Source organism: Danio rerio, chromosome 4 (genome assembly GCF_049306965.1).
Source record: "Danio rerio strain Tuebingen ecotype United States chromosome 4, GRCz12tu, whole genome shotgun sequence".
NCBI classification, from domain to species: Eukaryota; Metazoa; Chordata; class Actinopteri; order Cypriniformes; family Danionidae; genus Danio; species Danio rerio.
The window spans coordinates 13,597,753-13,614,225 of NC_133179.1; the positions used below are offsets into that span (position 1 = coordinate 13,597,753).

At 37.1% G+C, this 16,473-nt stretch overlaps 2 protein-coding genes and 1 pseudogene across 54 annotated transcripts in view; 1 reads left to right on the forward strand and 2 right to left on the reverse strand.

The window, feature by feature from the left end:
- The window catches only part of LOC101884202 (uncharacterized), a 51,360-nt gene that overhangs the window by 13,398 nt on the left and 21,489 nt on the right, over positions 1-16,473 (forward strand). The window contains exons 6-8 of one of the 4 annotated variants that reach the window (XR_012401968.1): positions 77-205; positions 4,431-4,566; positions 9,283-11,065. Coding sequence is in view for 2 of the 4 variants with exons in the window: in XM_073947102.1 (XP_073803203.1) it covers positions 77-394 (318 nt within the window). In the remaining 2 variants the exon portion in view is untranslated. Of the gene's footprint in view, positions 1-76; positions 876-4,430; positions 6,119-9,282; positions 11,066-16,473 lie in introns of those variants that run through there. The other 3 variants (XR_012401967.1, XM_017355296.4, XM_073947102.1) reach the window with 3 other exon arrangements.
- Positions 477-3,933, reverse strand: LOC101886176 (pseudouridylate synthase PUS7L-like; annotated as a pseudogene).
- The window catches only part of grip1 (glutamate receptor interacting protein 1), a 359,502-nt gene continuing 354,701 nt past the window's right edge, over positions 11,673-16,473 (reverse strand). For 49 of the 50 annotated variants that reach the window (XM_073946220.1, XM_073946216.1, XM_073946217.1 and 46 more), the window contains 3 exons: positions 14,568-14,801; positions 14,338-14,484; positions 11,673-14,260 (listed from right to left, as the gene is read on the reverse strand). In XM_073946220.1, coding sequence (XP_073802321.1) covers positions 13,997-14,260; positions 14,338-14,484; positions 14,568-14,801 — 645 coding nt within the window. In that variant the 3' untranslated portion in view covers positions 11,673-13,996. The remainder of the gene's footprint in view (positions 14,261-14,337; positions 14,485-14,567; positions 14,802-16,473) is intronic. The other variant, NM_001044851.1, reaches the window with a different exon arrangement.

Consider the following 16,473-nt stretch of genomic DNA (forward strand, 5'->3'; position numbering starts at 1 on the left):
AACCCATTGAGGAAAATTGAAAAAGTGATACTGTACAGTATTTTAACCACTTTGCACTGATTTGTGTATTTCACAGGATGTCAGCAGAGACATGATTAAGGATACCTTCGCCAGTCATGTCATGAAAATCATCGTCCTGAGCAGATCTGTAGAAGAGGAAGATGCCAGTAGATCTGATGTCATCATTGTCATCGAGGGAACTGAGGTGCTGCTGGGATGTAAAAATCTCACAAATGCATGTCTTTCACTCATGGGCTGCATTTACTCCCTAAACCTAAGCTATCCCCCAAAGCTGAGAAACACATTTGAAGTGTTTCAGAAAATCTTTCTTGGCCTAGATGCTTTAAAATTCTCTCCAAAGGTTAACTCTTTGCATAGAAAGCTTCTAATGTAATCTGCTAGTTGAGCACTACTTGCACTTATTTACACTACTTATGCTGTTTTACTGTTTTTTTTTTTTGTTTTTTTTTGCATGAAAGGTTGTTCAGAAAACAACTACAACTTCAACTACAGTACTGTTTAACATAACCATTCTTCTGGAGACTATAAATGCAGAGTTTTATTTTTTTATTTTTTGATGTTTTTGTTCCCTTAGTTTAATCTTATTGAAATTAAAGTTACCTAATGAAAGGCAGCTACTAGTTTGACATTATTTGCACTTTCACACTTTTGTATTTGATATCTGCAACTGAGATTTTTGTAAAATGTTTGTTATATTTAAAAAGGTATATTTTATGTTTATATGTTTAAATGTTTATGCATTTTAATGCATGTGTGATATTCTAAAAAAGTTTCCTGGAGTAAAATGCACTATAGTGCATCTGATGCTCTCATCTGTTAAGGAATCTCATAGAAATAAAAGTATTCAAGTAAAATGTATGTCTGTTATTTTGTTGACCACCATTTAAATACATCAACAACATCAAATAATATTTAAAGTAAAGGTTACTCAAAATTTTAAATAAGATAACTAGGATTATTGTGTAAAAAAAAAAACATTTATAAGCATTACTTAAGTAAAATATATAAACAAACAGTCAATACAGTTTACTGGGAAATTCCAAGTAAACTTTACTTGAGATTTTCTAATTAAAGCTACAGTTCCTTGTGTTTAGTTTTTACTTGGGAATTCTATTGAAATTACTCACATTTTCTAAGTGAAAAAACTTTCCTAACTTTTTTTAAGTAAATCCTACTCCAAATTTTTTTCAGTGTGTGTATAAACTCTCCTCCTGCATTTGACAGTCTGCCATCGTTCTCTTCTTGGCTTGTTTGCCTCTCTCCCTCAGTCTCACTGTAATGCAAGTCTTCTGCTGGTCCACAAAGCTCTTGGTTTCCACAAGCTTCCCAGAACGCCTGCTAACAAAATGATGAACTGACCTTGCTGTCATCGGGCAAGAAGGTGAACACAAAACCAGGTGTTTTAGCATTAATAAACCTGAAAAACCCCTCAGCTTCTTATTCAGAGGCCAAACCAGCGAGCTCCTGGAAGTCTGGATCTTCTCTGAACCGGATCAGACAGTTCCACCCTTTCTTGATCATCTGAACAGGGTTTCACTTTCAGTTTATTAGTAAAATGCTTCAAATTCCACGCTCACACTTGAAACCAGGATTAGATTCAGATCAAAACAATCCTGAATTAAACTGTCAGTGTCATCTGGTTTAGATGATATTAATTTATTAATCCTTTTTGTAGCTTGAGGAGGTCTTTCTTCTTCATCAGTATTTACACTGTTAACAAGTTGTCCATTGGCGTCTATCTCTATAACAGCAAAGTCTTGAGGTGAGTTTTTTAAGGTTCCATTGAAGCCTTCATGGTCTGATATAAAGCAGGAGAGTGTTTCTCTCCATTGTTGAGCCCTGAATGATAAAACTCGATCATTTTAGAGGTTTATTAGCTTGGATGTACATGTTGTTTGCATATATATAATGAATTATTTTGATCTGAGCGTGTTAACGTTACGATTATTATATTAAATAAACAGTTGAAATATTATTGCAATGGCTCGTGTTTTGTTAAAACAGAAACAGTGCAGATTTTTTACGAAAATCTAGTTTTGTTTAAGAATTTCTTTACTCACCCGCGTCCTGTTGTTGTTGTTGTTGTCGGTAGTTTCCGCAACACGTGGTCGCGCTCTTAAAGGCGCAGTAGCGCAGAAGACAACGTGCTTATGTTACTTATCTTAGTTTTTGAGTTTGTTAATATATTGTTCATTTGTTTCTCTTATTATAATAAGAGCCAGACACAAAATAGCATGTAATATTATGTTTTTTTTAAACGTGACAGTAAAATTCAAACATTAAAACAGTTGTACTATCATATAGTTTAAGATTTAAAAAAATATTTTTGAGTTTGAATTTACTTTGACAACATTCATTTTTAACTGTGTGTTCTTATCTAAAACCATAATATTGTTACTTGGATAAATTAGTTAAAAATTTTCTTTAAAAAAATGATTAAACAATTTAATAAATGTAAAGTTAGCAAAGACAAAAAAAGCCAATAAACAAAACTGAAATAATATAAAATTAACTAACAATATCCATTAAAAAGTACAGCAGCACCTTAATCAAACCAAATTAATAAAATTTGACATATATTAATGTCATCAATATTCAATACGTCTCATACTTATGGTAATTTAGACCCCATAATATAATTAAGACAACAAAAAACATGACTCCAAATGTAAAGGTATCTTTAAATCTTTTTATTTTTCTCTCTCCTCTCTTATACAATGCATAGAAAAAGACATTTAATGATTCTGCTCTGCAGACTGCAGCGTGTGCGTGACTCATCAGGGGTCAGCATTTTCCAAACAAAAAAACAGCGCAAAAAAATAGCTAAATATGGCACATGATTGACTATAATCATAATTATGTTTATATATAATCGCTATACATTATACAAAACCATATCTGTTTGTGTTATACATCATATACATAGGCTATGTGAACTACTTGAAGCAACGTTTGACTTTGCTAATTAAGCATATGGGGACATTCTGTACATTTCACATCAACAACAACAACAAAATGCAAAAACCATATGCTTCCTCATGAAAATGACTTGGAATTATTTTGTACACTGTATTTCATCAGTGTAACATCTGCTACTTGGCAGGCTCGATAATTAAACACCATTTTGATTTTGAGATATTTTTCCTGTTGAATTTGTCAGCTACAGTGTGTCCAACAAACTTTACATTCTGAATAAATTCTACACTTGAAGAAAAAAGGGTTTAAGGGCTCTTTAATGAGCACGATGTTTTCAAATAAGAACATTTGGTTACATTTTGTTTTAAGATGTCCTTGTTATAGTGTAACTATTCATTTAACTGGTTAACATTATTAATAAACCGCATGCACTTACTATGTTGGGGTTAGAATGCAGGTTAGCTGCATTATTGTAACTTCTATAGTATTTCCCAGAGATGGGTTGCGGCTGGAAGGGCATCCGCTGTGTAAAAACTTGCTGGATAAGTTGGCGGTTCATTCCGCTGTGGCGACCCCGGATTAATAAAGGGGACTAAGCCGAAAAGAAAATGAATGAATTTCTATAGTACGTATAGTTACTAAGTACTTGTACTTACATGTGTAACAAGGACACCCTAAAATTAAGTGTAACCTAATATTTAAGATATCATTGTGATATTCTTATAAAGATCCCCAAAGAAAGGAAATTTATTCACAATGCAGCACTAGATTTTCAGAAAAAAAGAAAAGATTATGTAATTTTAGTAGAAAGAAAGAAAAACACCCAAGCTTGTGGATGTAATATCATAATAACATACACTAATGAGCTAAAACATTATGACTACTTACTTTAGTACTTTGCTCTGCATGGTCTCCATAGCACACTCCAGCACACCACAGATACTCAATTAAACTGAGATCTGCAACACCAGGGCAATACCTTGAGCTCTTCATCATGTTCTTCAAACCAGTCCCGAGCAATGTGTGCAGGGTGCACTACCCCGCTGAAAGAGGCCACTTCCACCACTCATGCTCCTCTGTCAAGTTTATATCCATATGAATGGTTAAATTCAGTGTTTTCCAGCAGAACATTGCCCAGGGCATTTTTGTGCCATCACTTCCCAGGTAAATTATTCACACTTACACATGTCCATGTGATGTTAAACCTACTTACTGCTCCAAGGTACACTAGCCACTTTCAACAATGCTCCTCTTTGGTGCTCGGCATAAACATTTGGTGCTTTCCGCAGATCACCTAAATTTTTACCACTGCTGTCCTGTAGCAACCCATAAGCCTTGCCATTTCAGGTGCACATCTCAGTCACTTTGCCATAATTATCAATCCCTTGCCAAAGCTGCTCAAATCTTTACTCCTGTCCGTTCCTCTAGCGTCTTAATTTCATTAGAACAAATGGTTCTAATTTAACCAAACCTTAATATGTGGTCTTTTTTAGGAGATTCATCCATCCATTTGAAACAGCTTATTCCGGTCCAGGTCGTAGGGGCAGAAGTTTCACCAGTCTCTCAAACATGTCCTGAGCCTTCTCCAGATCCTCTTTCTGGTGGGACAAGCTCAGAACATCTCGCCAGGTAGGTGTCCATGATGTTCATTTAGTGCAGTCAATACATTTTAAATACTTTAAGTCTTCTTAAACCTTATGGCCCACCGGGTTTTCTCATCCAAGTAAGCGCATAAATGTAAAGCATGCCATGTATCATTGTCAAGAGCAGCGGTCTCTAACTCAATTCCTGGAGGGTCACAGCTCTGCAGAGATTATCTCCAACCACCTCCAACTCACCCCAGCTTAATAGTCTGTAGTAATTTTGAACACCTTGATTAGTTAGATCCGCTGTGTTTGATTAGGGTTGGAGCAAAACTGTGCAGAGCTGGACCCCTCTAGGAACTGAGCTTGAGACCTATGGTCAAGAGCAACAGGTGTCTTTGTAAACCTACTAGCCAACCAAAAAAAGGTAATAATTGCAATAGCATTGCCTCATGTAAACAAAGCTGATAGCAATGTGTATTATGATGTTACAAGCCAGGCAATAATCACAGTTCTAGCCATGCTTTCTTTACTTTTAAATAATATGAAACATGTTGGATTATTATTACTATATTATTGCATATCTAATATCCCATTATTTACCAAACTGTTGCATTTTTCTTCATTATCGCACAGCCCTACTGGCTACACAACAAGAATGCTGCAACCTGAAATTCTGACAATATTCATCCGGGCAGGGGTTTTCAAAAGGCTTTGGTGTCAGTGACGAATGACTTAACCACAGAGAAAAGGCAACGATGTAGACAGGCCTCCCAGTCTACTCAATGTGAACATTAAGAAAATTTGTTTAAGTCAAAATGCATTGTCTATTACCAGTCAACAATCCTCACCAATCTTAAGAAAAATTTACCTTAAGGGGTAGTCCACACGTACATGGATATGTATTCTTAATAAAATGAATTTTTCTAATCGAAACAAGCTAGCGAATGTAAAACATGCCATGTAACACTGTCAAGAGCAATAGGTTCCTGTATAACCTAACTATCCAGTCAGAAACCTGAGAAAGTATTATAATTGCAAATGCAAATAAGCATTAACAGCAAACGTGACAAGTAGAGTTGTTTGGTGAATTTGGCTGCTTTAAATTATAAGTAGTTTATTACTATGTTAGCCTATCAGAATTGTACAGGCCAACTATACTATTATTATACTCGCCAATTGCAAATGTACTGGCTTTGTAAACAAAGTAGATAGCGACGTGCATTCTGATGTCACAAGCCAGGTGTTATTGGCTACTAGGGCTGCGCAATATATCCAAATTATTCAAATAACGGAAATGTACATATATCAATAGTCACAGTTCTAGCCACGCTTTCTTTTCTCTTCAATAATATGAAACATGTTGGTTATTATAACATTTAGATTATTGTATTGCATATAAATATCCAATTGTTTACCAAACTTTTGCATTTCTTTTTTTAAATTTTTTTTATAACTCTCTTTATTGTTTTTTGATTTTATAACACAACAACTTACATCTTTGGACTAACAAACACAAACATTCACACCACAATTGACAATTTAGCGTGTAATATACAAACAATCTGTATATAAATATGGTAATAATAGATTAATACAAAAAAAATAATAATAAAGAATAAATAAATAAATAATAATAATAAAAAAAGAATTTTAATTTTAATTAAAATTACAAAAAGAAAACAAATAATAAATACAATATTAAATAATAATTAAGAGTAAAGAAAATGTAAAATAAAATAATAAAACTCTTCTCTTTTTAAACTAAATTGGTCTAATCCTCTTCAATTTGACTATTTCCTGTCGAATTTATGTCTTTAAAGTAAGCCATGAAAGGTTGCCAGATTTTATAGAATTTGTCTTCTTTCTTTTTTAGGGAGAATCTGATTTTCTCTAGTTCCATATGTTTCATTACATCCCTCATTAGATGTGTATATGTAGGAGCGGCTTTCTGTTTCCAGTGTAATAATATTAATCTTCGTGCTAGTATGGAATTATATTTTGTTCAGTACTGTTTTTAGCTATCTCGAAGTCAGTAATGCCTAGAACTGCTATACGGGGATCTGGATCTATCGGCTTTTGACCTATTTTTGAGAATGTTAGAAATATATTTTCCCAGTACGATGGTAATCTTGGGCAGCTCCAAAACATATGGGCCAGTGACGCCGGTTCTAGCCCACACCGATTACATGCAGGGTCAACTTCTGGAAATATCTTATTAAGTTTTTGTCTGGACCAATGTAAACGATGTATTACTTTAAATTGTATGAGGCCATGTCTTGCGCATACCGATGATTTGTGGATTTGTTCAAGGGCTATCTCCCATTGCTCGTTGGTGATTTCAACCTCTAAATCTGCTTCCCAGGAGGATCTTATGTATTCTAAAGTTGCCATGTTTGTTAATTGGAAGAGCATTCCATATATAAATGAAATCCCTCCCTTTTTATTAGGGTCACGCAAAATTATCATTTCCATTGATGATTGATTTGGGGAATTAGGGTACAGTGGGTTGTTTTGTTTCACAAAGTTTCGCACCTGTAAATATTTTTAAAAAATTGGATCGAGGTAAATTGTGTTTACTTTGTAGTTGCTCAAATGAAGGAAATATTTGATCAATAAATATGTCTAGAAAATTATGAATTCCTTTTTCCACCCAGTCATCGTATAATGTATTTTTATATGAGGGAGCGAATGAATGATTTTTTGTGATTAAACTTTTGCATTTCTCTTGCATTATTTTTTTCCCACTGGCTACACAATAACACTTCAACCTAAAAACTCTGAAAATATTCATGCAGCGAGGGGTTTTCAAAAGGCTTTCGTTTTAGTGACCTGACATTGCATTTATGTGAAGACCAATGGCTAAACCACATCGAAAGATCTGCGGTGTGGACAGGCCTCCAATTCTACTAAATGTGGACATTAGGAACATTAGTTTCAAGTCAAAATGCCCTTTCTTTTACCAATCAACAATCATCACCAATCAGTTTTGGTCTTTTCACCTGTCAGAGTAGAGGAAGACTATTACACACAGAACCTTGGGGGACGTAAATTAGTATACGTCTAAATTCTGTCTTCACTCCAAATGCCTTAATTTAAATTTCCCAACAGGTATGCAGAACAATCCACACAGTCTTCTATTTTTCCGTTCTCCAAGGGGTTTCTTGCACCTGCTTCCTTTTCTTTGTGGTGCTAATCAGCTCACGCATGTCTGTTAAAGGCCCCGCAGAGATCTCCACCTCATTTTTAACCAACACATGTTCATCTTCATTCCGCTATTCTAATATTCTGCTTATTTTATAACCCCAGCAGTGTTCGCAAAAGTAATTTCCTTCAGGCTTAATTACAACCTCGTCTCCAAAGGGAATACTGTTGTCTTTTTTCCCCCCTTTCTCTTTGTGGACTGGTATTACCTATGGGTTTTACCATGTAATGACATGCCCGTGGGATTCGAATAGCGCCAGAGTTCTTGCAGAAGTTGCTCGCAGCCTCTCCTGGGCATGCTTTAACAAAATGCACCACTGCCCGGTACTTTCCCAAAGGAGCTTGAGGTGGAAGGCAGCTCTTTATGGAGTCCACACACAGCATTTCATTAAAGTCAATGTGGAGCCAGCCTCAGGGACATAGCCACATAATTCATTTGGAAGTACAGTGTCTTCCTGCATCCCCTGTATCCGTTCCCGGGTGTTTCCGAATAACCTTTTGGCTCCTTGCATTCAGGGGAAGCTTTCTATCACATTATTTCTTTCATATGGCACAGAGTGGTGCCTCATTTTCTGTTCCAGTTCTTGCGTTTCCACCATTTCAGCGGTCTGAAAAATCGTTAAAACCATCTGCAGTCAAAACGATTCAGCTTATGTTTAATTTTAAGGTGAATATGTAACAGATGGTGCAAAGAATTATACTTAATTTCCGACATATACCATTCATCTTCATTATATAGTGCAATTCTTGTTATGCAAAGCAGGCACATGTAAAGCTTTTGAAAAATAACATTGCGAGTCTCCACTCTGAGTGATCACCAGATGGCGCTGTCACTATTAACAGCAAGAGTAGAGTAGTTTTGGGGAAGCTGCTGTGAATTATAAGTAGCTTATCGCTCGACAAGCAACAGTTTCAGGCTAGCGGAAAAGGTTCAGGTGAGCGAAGGCTTAATGGTTCTGTAGCTGAGCTTCTAAAAGAAGAGTTAGTGAGATCGATCGCACTCCATCAGCACTGTATGCTTGAGTGTGACACTTACCACCTGCTTGCTCAGGAAGACAATAGCTGCAAATGCTGCTACAGTCACTTTGAATAGAGAGCATGTGGTTGCTAAATGGCAGAGGAACAGCAAGTGCACAGACCGGGCTTATCCTTGAGAGTCATTCATAAGTTCTCTTCATATTCCACACACTGCTTCATCTTAGTAAATGGCTGTGCATATCTGGAATTTTTTAAATGCATGTTTTGATCATATTGTAAATGATGATGAGTCATTGCATGCATTTTGTTAATTTTTCTGAGGTTGTGATTTTAGAAATCTTATCCTTCAGTTTATTTATTGATATTTAGAAAATATGTCTTGATCAAATTTCAGTGGGTAACAAAGTTGACATGACCAGACAATTGTAAACACTATTTATAACTTGTTGTTAATGCAGTATAGTTAAGTTTATGTGATGCATAATAATAAACACTCACCAGCCAGTTTAATAGGTACACCTGTTCAACTGCTCGTTAACGCAAATTTCTAATCGGAAATTTCTAATAATCTCTAATTTAGGACAAGACAATCAGCATCAGAATGGGAAAAATTATTGAAGTGACCTTGAACGTGATAACCAGACGGGCTGGTCTGAGTATTTCAGAAACTGCTGATGTACTGGGATTTTTAAGACACAGGCAATTCTGTGGGCGCAAATGCCTTTTGCTGGTCATGTCCACCCCATTATGACCACAGTGTACGCATCTTCTGATGGCTACTTCCAGCAGGATAACACACATGTCATAAACTGAGAATCATCTCAGACTAAATTCTTGAACATGACAATGAGTTCACTGTACTCAAATGGCCTCTACAGTCACCAGTTCTCAATCCAATAGAGCTTCTTTGGGATGCGGTGGAACGGGAGATTCACATCATGGATGTGCAGCCGACAAATCTGCCGCAACTGCATGATGCTGTCATGTCAGTATGGACCAAAATCTTTTAGGATTTTCCAGTCCCTTGCTGAATCTATGCCACGATGGATTAAGGCAGTTCTGAAGGCAAAAGGGGGTCCAACCCGGTACTAGTAAGGTGTACCTAATAAAGTGGCCAGTAAGTATATTACCAAGACATTTTTAATAAACATGAGCTGACTTGAATTAAGAAAAAACTGTTTTGGATTTATTAATGTACTTTTAATTAACTCAATTTACAAAGATTATAGAAAAATCCTTAGCTAATGCATTAAATATTGTTAACTAATTTAACTTTATTTAAAGCGTTATCTTATATACACAAAAGTGCAAAAATTGTTCCATTATGAACCTTTTTTAGCAAATAAAAAACATATTTTTTATCATTAAAAATGTTCTTTACACTAAAAAAGTTTGTTATTAGGATAACTGTTTGCTTAAATGGTCTTTGGGGAACAAATTGTTCTTCTAAGGTTCCCCTTTGAACCCTTGGTTGTGGTTAATAAAACAAATTGTGCTAGATAATTTAGAAGAATTAAACATCATTAAACCATTTTTTAATAACTAACGTTTTGACATTTAACACTTAAATGTCAACCTAATTACTTAAAGGTTGTTGTGGACATGTAGAAACAGAAAATACAACAGAAGAACAGAAAATTATTTTGCTGATTATTTTGGCATTTATAAAGGTGAAAGACTTTGTCAGAAATGACCTCGTTTTATTCTAATATAGTGCCCTGTTTTGAGAGGACAGCCATTTGTAGTGGTGCTCAAACCACAGTGCACTCATTCAGTGCCATATTGAATTTTAATAAAGGGCTTGCAACCAATGTATAGTCATCATCTATTGGCGAGTACACATGTATGGTGAACATCATGCTAAGATATAGTGGGCAATTTTTGATACAGCCAGATATTGTTAGCCTGGTATTTTCATCAGTCTGATCACACATGGATGACACTAAATATAGGTGTAAATGCTGTCTGAAATGTTTTCAGTATGACTGCTTTTCACCACTTTCAAATGTGGTCAAATGCATTAGATTGAGTTGCCTATCAGATGTAAAGGCTCAATCTGTGAAAAGGTGCCAGTTTCTTAATGGACTGGAGCCGATAAGGATTAAGAAATAGCAGTTTTGGTTTTATTAACTAACATTTCAATTAATTAACTTTACAAAAATGATTTAAATGCTGTAGAAAATTATTAAAAATTATTAAAATTAATGTTTTGTTTAGAAATTGCATTAAAATTGTTAACTAATTGGACATTGTGTGTTACTATAAACACTTTTACAAACAAATGTTCCATGATGAACCTTTTGCTGGAACCATCAAAAATTAATTACCAGCAAAAAATATTTAAAATTTAACATGTTTTCCACAAATAAAATAAAATAAAAAGTAGCTATTTCTAGTGTTAAGTATATGGGGAACCAAATGATTCTTCTATTAAGTATATGATACTAAATAAAGGTGTAAATGCTGTCTGAAATGTTTTGAGATTGACCACTTTTGACCACTTTCAAATGTGGTCAAATGCTTTTGAGCGAATTGCTTTCGAGGTGTAAATGCTCAATCCATTAAATGTGTTTGAAGTGCTGCAAAAATCACCTACTTTCTGCCTGCTGACCAGCACCTGAGCATTAGAGGATGTGTTGTGAGAAATCTCACCATCAAAGTATTCATACCTTGCCATGTTGATTCAAATCGCACAGAATTTGCTTGCTTTCCTGCTTTGTCTCAGATGGAAGGAAAACGTCTTGAAAAACCTTTCATCTGTAAATAAAACTCTAATTAAACACACCTGTGCAATCAAATTGAGTCCTTCAGGCTTGTTTCAGGTGTGCTGAAGCAGGGTTGAAACAAAACTCTGCAACGCTACAGCCCTCCAGAAACTGAGTTAGACACCCCTGTTATATAGGGATCGAAATGGAATCATTAGCTCTTTTCCCACAACCATGTCATAAGTCAAATTGGATCAAGAGATCATTTCAGTGTCATCTCTCCACTCGGTATGTCGTTTTATTGTTTCTCTGTTCGTCGGCCATACAAAGGATTACAGCTGTAGGAATCCCCAAATTTATACATAGACGATAAACATCATGCTAACAAAGTATTAAATTTTGTACAAAAATACTTTACAGCTCATAATACCTGTCCATTAGAAATAAAAATACAATATTTCAGGGACATAACTGTGACATTGAATCATAAAGTCATCGTATACTGAAAATGGACACCCACTATTTTAACTGGCAGTGCTTGACTTCACTAAACGTTTCCACAAATGGAACATAAAAATGAGTTTGCTTTTTTTCCTCTCCACTTGACCGGAGTGTATTTGCAGTAACACAGTGAAGTGTCGTGACAAACTTAGGTCAAGGAAAGCGTTGTAATGAAAGTGACAGCTAACTCTCGAATAACGGCTTGGAAACCGCAATTCAACACATAGCAATTACGCAGTTGAGAAACACATCTCAGTGCATGAGTTTGGGGAATGAACCCGTACCTGAAGGCTTATATAAAATAAAAAGACAACAAAAGACACCTTGTCATCATCGCCAGACTTTCTCCATCAAGTGGGCTTTTGTTGAGTTCAGTAGTAGAACCTCAACGTGCCAATGGAAAATGGTGAGTAGACAGGATCTTTGAGCACTGACAACGAGGGTGACGTCACTCAATCAAAAGCACAGTTTCACACGAGTGGGTGAGGGTCTTCATTGCCATTAGCAGCTTTCGTATGGCATATTTTCTTTGCTAGTCTTATTTTTTTTCTCCAAGTAGAGCTACAAATGTGATGTGGTCTACCGCATATGGTAGAATGAATCCACTCTCTCATGATTTGACACTTCTTTTTTTTCTCTTTACAAATGCGTACCCTTTGGGCTTACATAGTCTGAAAAAATGTCAGATGAAACATAGAAAACCATAACAGTACCATATACAAATTACCATAATGATTTAAAACTACTTAAACAATGGAGGGAAGAATACAAAAGTCTTTTTTTTTTTCTCTCATGGATATCAACCCCATGCTTGTGTTTTTGTCATAAGTGGGCACTGCAAATTTAAGCATATGAGATGAATTTGTTCATCGTAATATTCTCATTTATCACAGACAGTGGAGTAAACAGTATGCAAGTACCTACTTGAATGCCTGTCGTTTTCATTTAGGAGATTGATGTTGGAATAAATAAGCTGTTCTGTCCTTTGGGCCAATGATGGATTTCCTCAAAAATTGGGGCGAGAGTCTGGAGACCACAGACCTACGGCGATTAGCTAACAAAGTACAAAGAGTTTCCAAACCCGAATGACCTTCTCTGTGCCATCAATCTGCTTCAGTATATGGTCGATAGCGACCTCATGCTAACCAGCCATCGCTCAAAATCACACACATCCCTTATAAATCATCCACCTCTGTTCATAAAAATAGACATCTGTCCAATTTCAAGATAAGGTGCCTTTGTGCCACCCTCTCCTTATGAGTGACATTGGAATTCATATTTGCGGTGATATAGCAGGCAGAGAACCAATATGTGGTGTTTTCCGTGTAGCCAAGCTCTTTTTTTTTTTTGGACAGAATTACTACAAAATATTCGCATTAAAAGGTCTCATGCATTAGGCTATAACCCACGTTCAGTCACAATTGAAAAATGGCTACCAAATTCATTGTGCTGATCATTTTTTCCCCCCACGCGGCTGCATCTCTTCTCATATCAAGAAAAAAGGGACCAGCTCTGACCTTGGCATCAGATAGAAGGAAATACACAGACATACACGATACACACTTGTGTTTCAGTATCACAAAATAGGAGGGTCGACGGTTGCGTTTGGGACGTGGGACTTTGACAGACTGTGGAGGTTTACGAAATAAAGTCTTCGGACACTCACGCACACTCATTCAAACTCAAAACACGGACGATCACAGAGTGGCCAGTCCGATATTGTAAGTAGAAGTCTCATGTGTTGCTTTTATGCATCTTCTTTTAATCCTCCTTAAAACTAGTGTTTATTGGCAATAAAAATCAGGGATGGCACTGTTTCAGGTTTCCCTCCCCCCACAATTTGGTTTTCCAAGAGGTCAGTGTGGTCTTCGCTGCTTTTTCACAGGGTAAAAACACACCCAGCGTCTCAAGAAAGGACCTCTGTCGTGGTGGTTCATGCTCTGACTTACTGTAGGAAAGGGACTGGGTGTGCTATAGGACAAGGCCCTTGTGTTTTCCTCCACTAGAGAGAGCCGTTATGGGAGGGGAGGGTTCAGTTTAGCACCATGAGGAGAAATGCTCCACTGCAGGCACCAGGGAGGAGTTCTGCTATAAAGTCTTGGTGGGGTCTCTGTCTTCTAGTCCTGCTAATGTGGAGTTGTGCTGGCCCTGCTCCAGCCCTGCGACCGGCTGCTCGAGAGGGTCTCCAGTGTCAGTCCAGTTCACTGTCTCATCATTGGACAACGGGTTCAGTTCTGAGGGCTGTGAAGAAACTGGGTTTCGGCTTATGACTAGATCCAGCTTGTTTCCAGACTCCGCTATTAGGGGAACCACTAAGCAGCAGTCAAAGTCTCTAGTACGTACATGGTTAATCTGTGGCACAAAACAAGGCAAAATTAGCCACACTTCCTTCTGTACTGTCATCCATACTTATTCGGACAGTGGCTCACCTGTAGCAGCCTGTCGTATGGCTTTAGGCCTCCAATTTCAGCAGGGCCTCCTGGACGGATATTGTTAACATAAACCCCCTTCTCCAAGACTCCATCGGACACGCTAAACCCAAAGTCCTCAAGATCCGAGTCTTTCAAAAGACTCACCTGTGAAAGTGGTGGGAGCAGTTACACACATTAAACCGGCTTTAAATAGACTGAATTGATCGAGAAATGATCAATAATCTCACCTTATGAAGCTCTACCGGGGTTGGTGACATGATGTCTTTGATCTCCTGCTTCATTCTCCTCATGGCGAAAGCTTTTCTGCCGACATCAGTGGGCAGCGTGTTGCTGCGGTTGGCCTGTGAGTACTGTGGTTTGTTACTGCCACGTTCCTGAAAGCTGGCCTGACGGCCCAGATGGCTTCGGGTGGGCGCAGGGTCGTGGTTTAGACTTAAAGAGCTGCCCGACATAATGGTGGCCTAGAGGGAAAACCACGAGGAAAGGAGCTGAGTACCAGCCGATATAAGTGCTGGTTATATGAAGCAAAAAACAAATAAAATGCACTTTATAAGTGAAGTCTAGTGTGAGCTGCCATTCAAAAGTTTGGGAGTTTTAAAAGAAGAGAAGCTTTTAATCCAGTAAAGATACATTAAAGCTGCTTTTCCTCTGCTTGGTATGACTTGGCTTAGTTCGGTTTGGCTTGTTTTAGTTTGGCTCACTTTACTTTGGCTTGCTGTTCCGCTGCAGTTTAGTGAATTGAATTACAGACATATCAATATAGTTGCAGTGCCTTTACATTCTGCGTTGCCTTAGCCAGCTTTGGCTGAAACTGCTCGTCAGCTGCCTGAGAAGAACTTCATCTCATCTACTGACAATGACACAGCAATGTTAAGTTGCATGTGACAGTCATTTAAAAGGATGTAGATAGTGGCCATTTTATTTGGACATTCAGTGATTAGTGATAGTCTTTATAGGTCACAATTCAGCATTTATATGTCTCTCTTAGGAACAGAGGTGTTAATAATAAAAAATACACCCTCAAAATTGAGCTGTACTGACTAAGCCATACCATGCATTGGATTAGCATCATACAATTGAGCTCAACTGACAGTAAAGGCATTTATAAGGTAACAAACAAGTTCAAGTTCAAATAACTGGTGGTCTTTTGAATTGTGGATATCAAAGAATCGTGAAAACAATGCATCTTGGCTTACACAAAAATATTGATGATGACCATGTGATAGTGGAGTAGCGATGCTGAAAATGCAGCTTTGCTATCACAGGAATAAAATACATTTGAAAATGCTTTAGAATAAACACCAGTTTAGCCATTGTAAGCGTAAGAAACTTCTTTCTAAACCCCCAAACATTTGACTTTTAGTTTGTGGAAGTTACATTGACAGAGAAACACTCATAAACACTCATTAAACATTCAAAAGCATTTCATTTACAGTTTGTTATGCTTCCTGTTTAGTATGTTACAAGAAGCAAAATGATGATGGACAACGATACACAAACTCTTAGTAACATGCATTTTGACACACTAATGAGTGGATTGAACTGCTTCGACGTCCACCATGGCAAGCCATGGCAGTGATTACACAAACATTATGAAGAGTGGGCATTGTTTTTGTATGTTTCTTGGAGTCATTTGAAGATGATCTTCAAAAAGAACCTGGTTCTGGCCTTTTGCTGAAGACACGACTACACAAGACTAAATTTTCACAACAAAAAAGCCTTGCTGCATCTCCTCCATCATGCTTTGCATGAGCCCACATGCCTTCGTTATCTTCCGTCCACCGTCATTTGCTAGTTTGTGTGACTCTCACTCAAACCGCACGGAATGGAGATTCCAGGTTAATGACAGGTGACCACACAAAAGAGGAAACTCGTCCAAGCCGATGCATTTGTGGTAAGCAGCATAAAAATCATTAAACCGATGATCATACATGTAAATCATGCACCTCGACACCACATTCAATCAATTCAGCATGTGGAAAATGAAAACGTGTGACTTTCGTACAATGTTTTTCAGGCCGTTTCGAGCTCAATAGTACATTTATACTGACACAAACCAGAGGCAAACACTTTCATCGAATCCAATTAGGGCCAAAGGGTACATTCAGCGTAAAAGGCTTTTGATTTTATCGT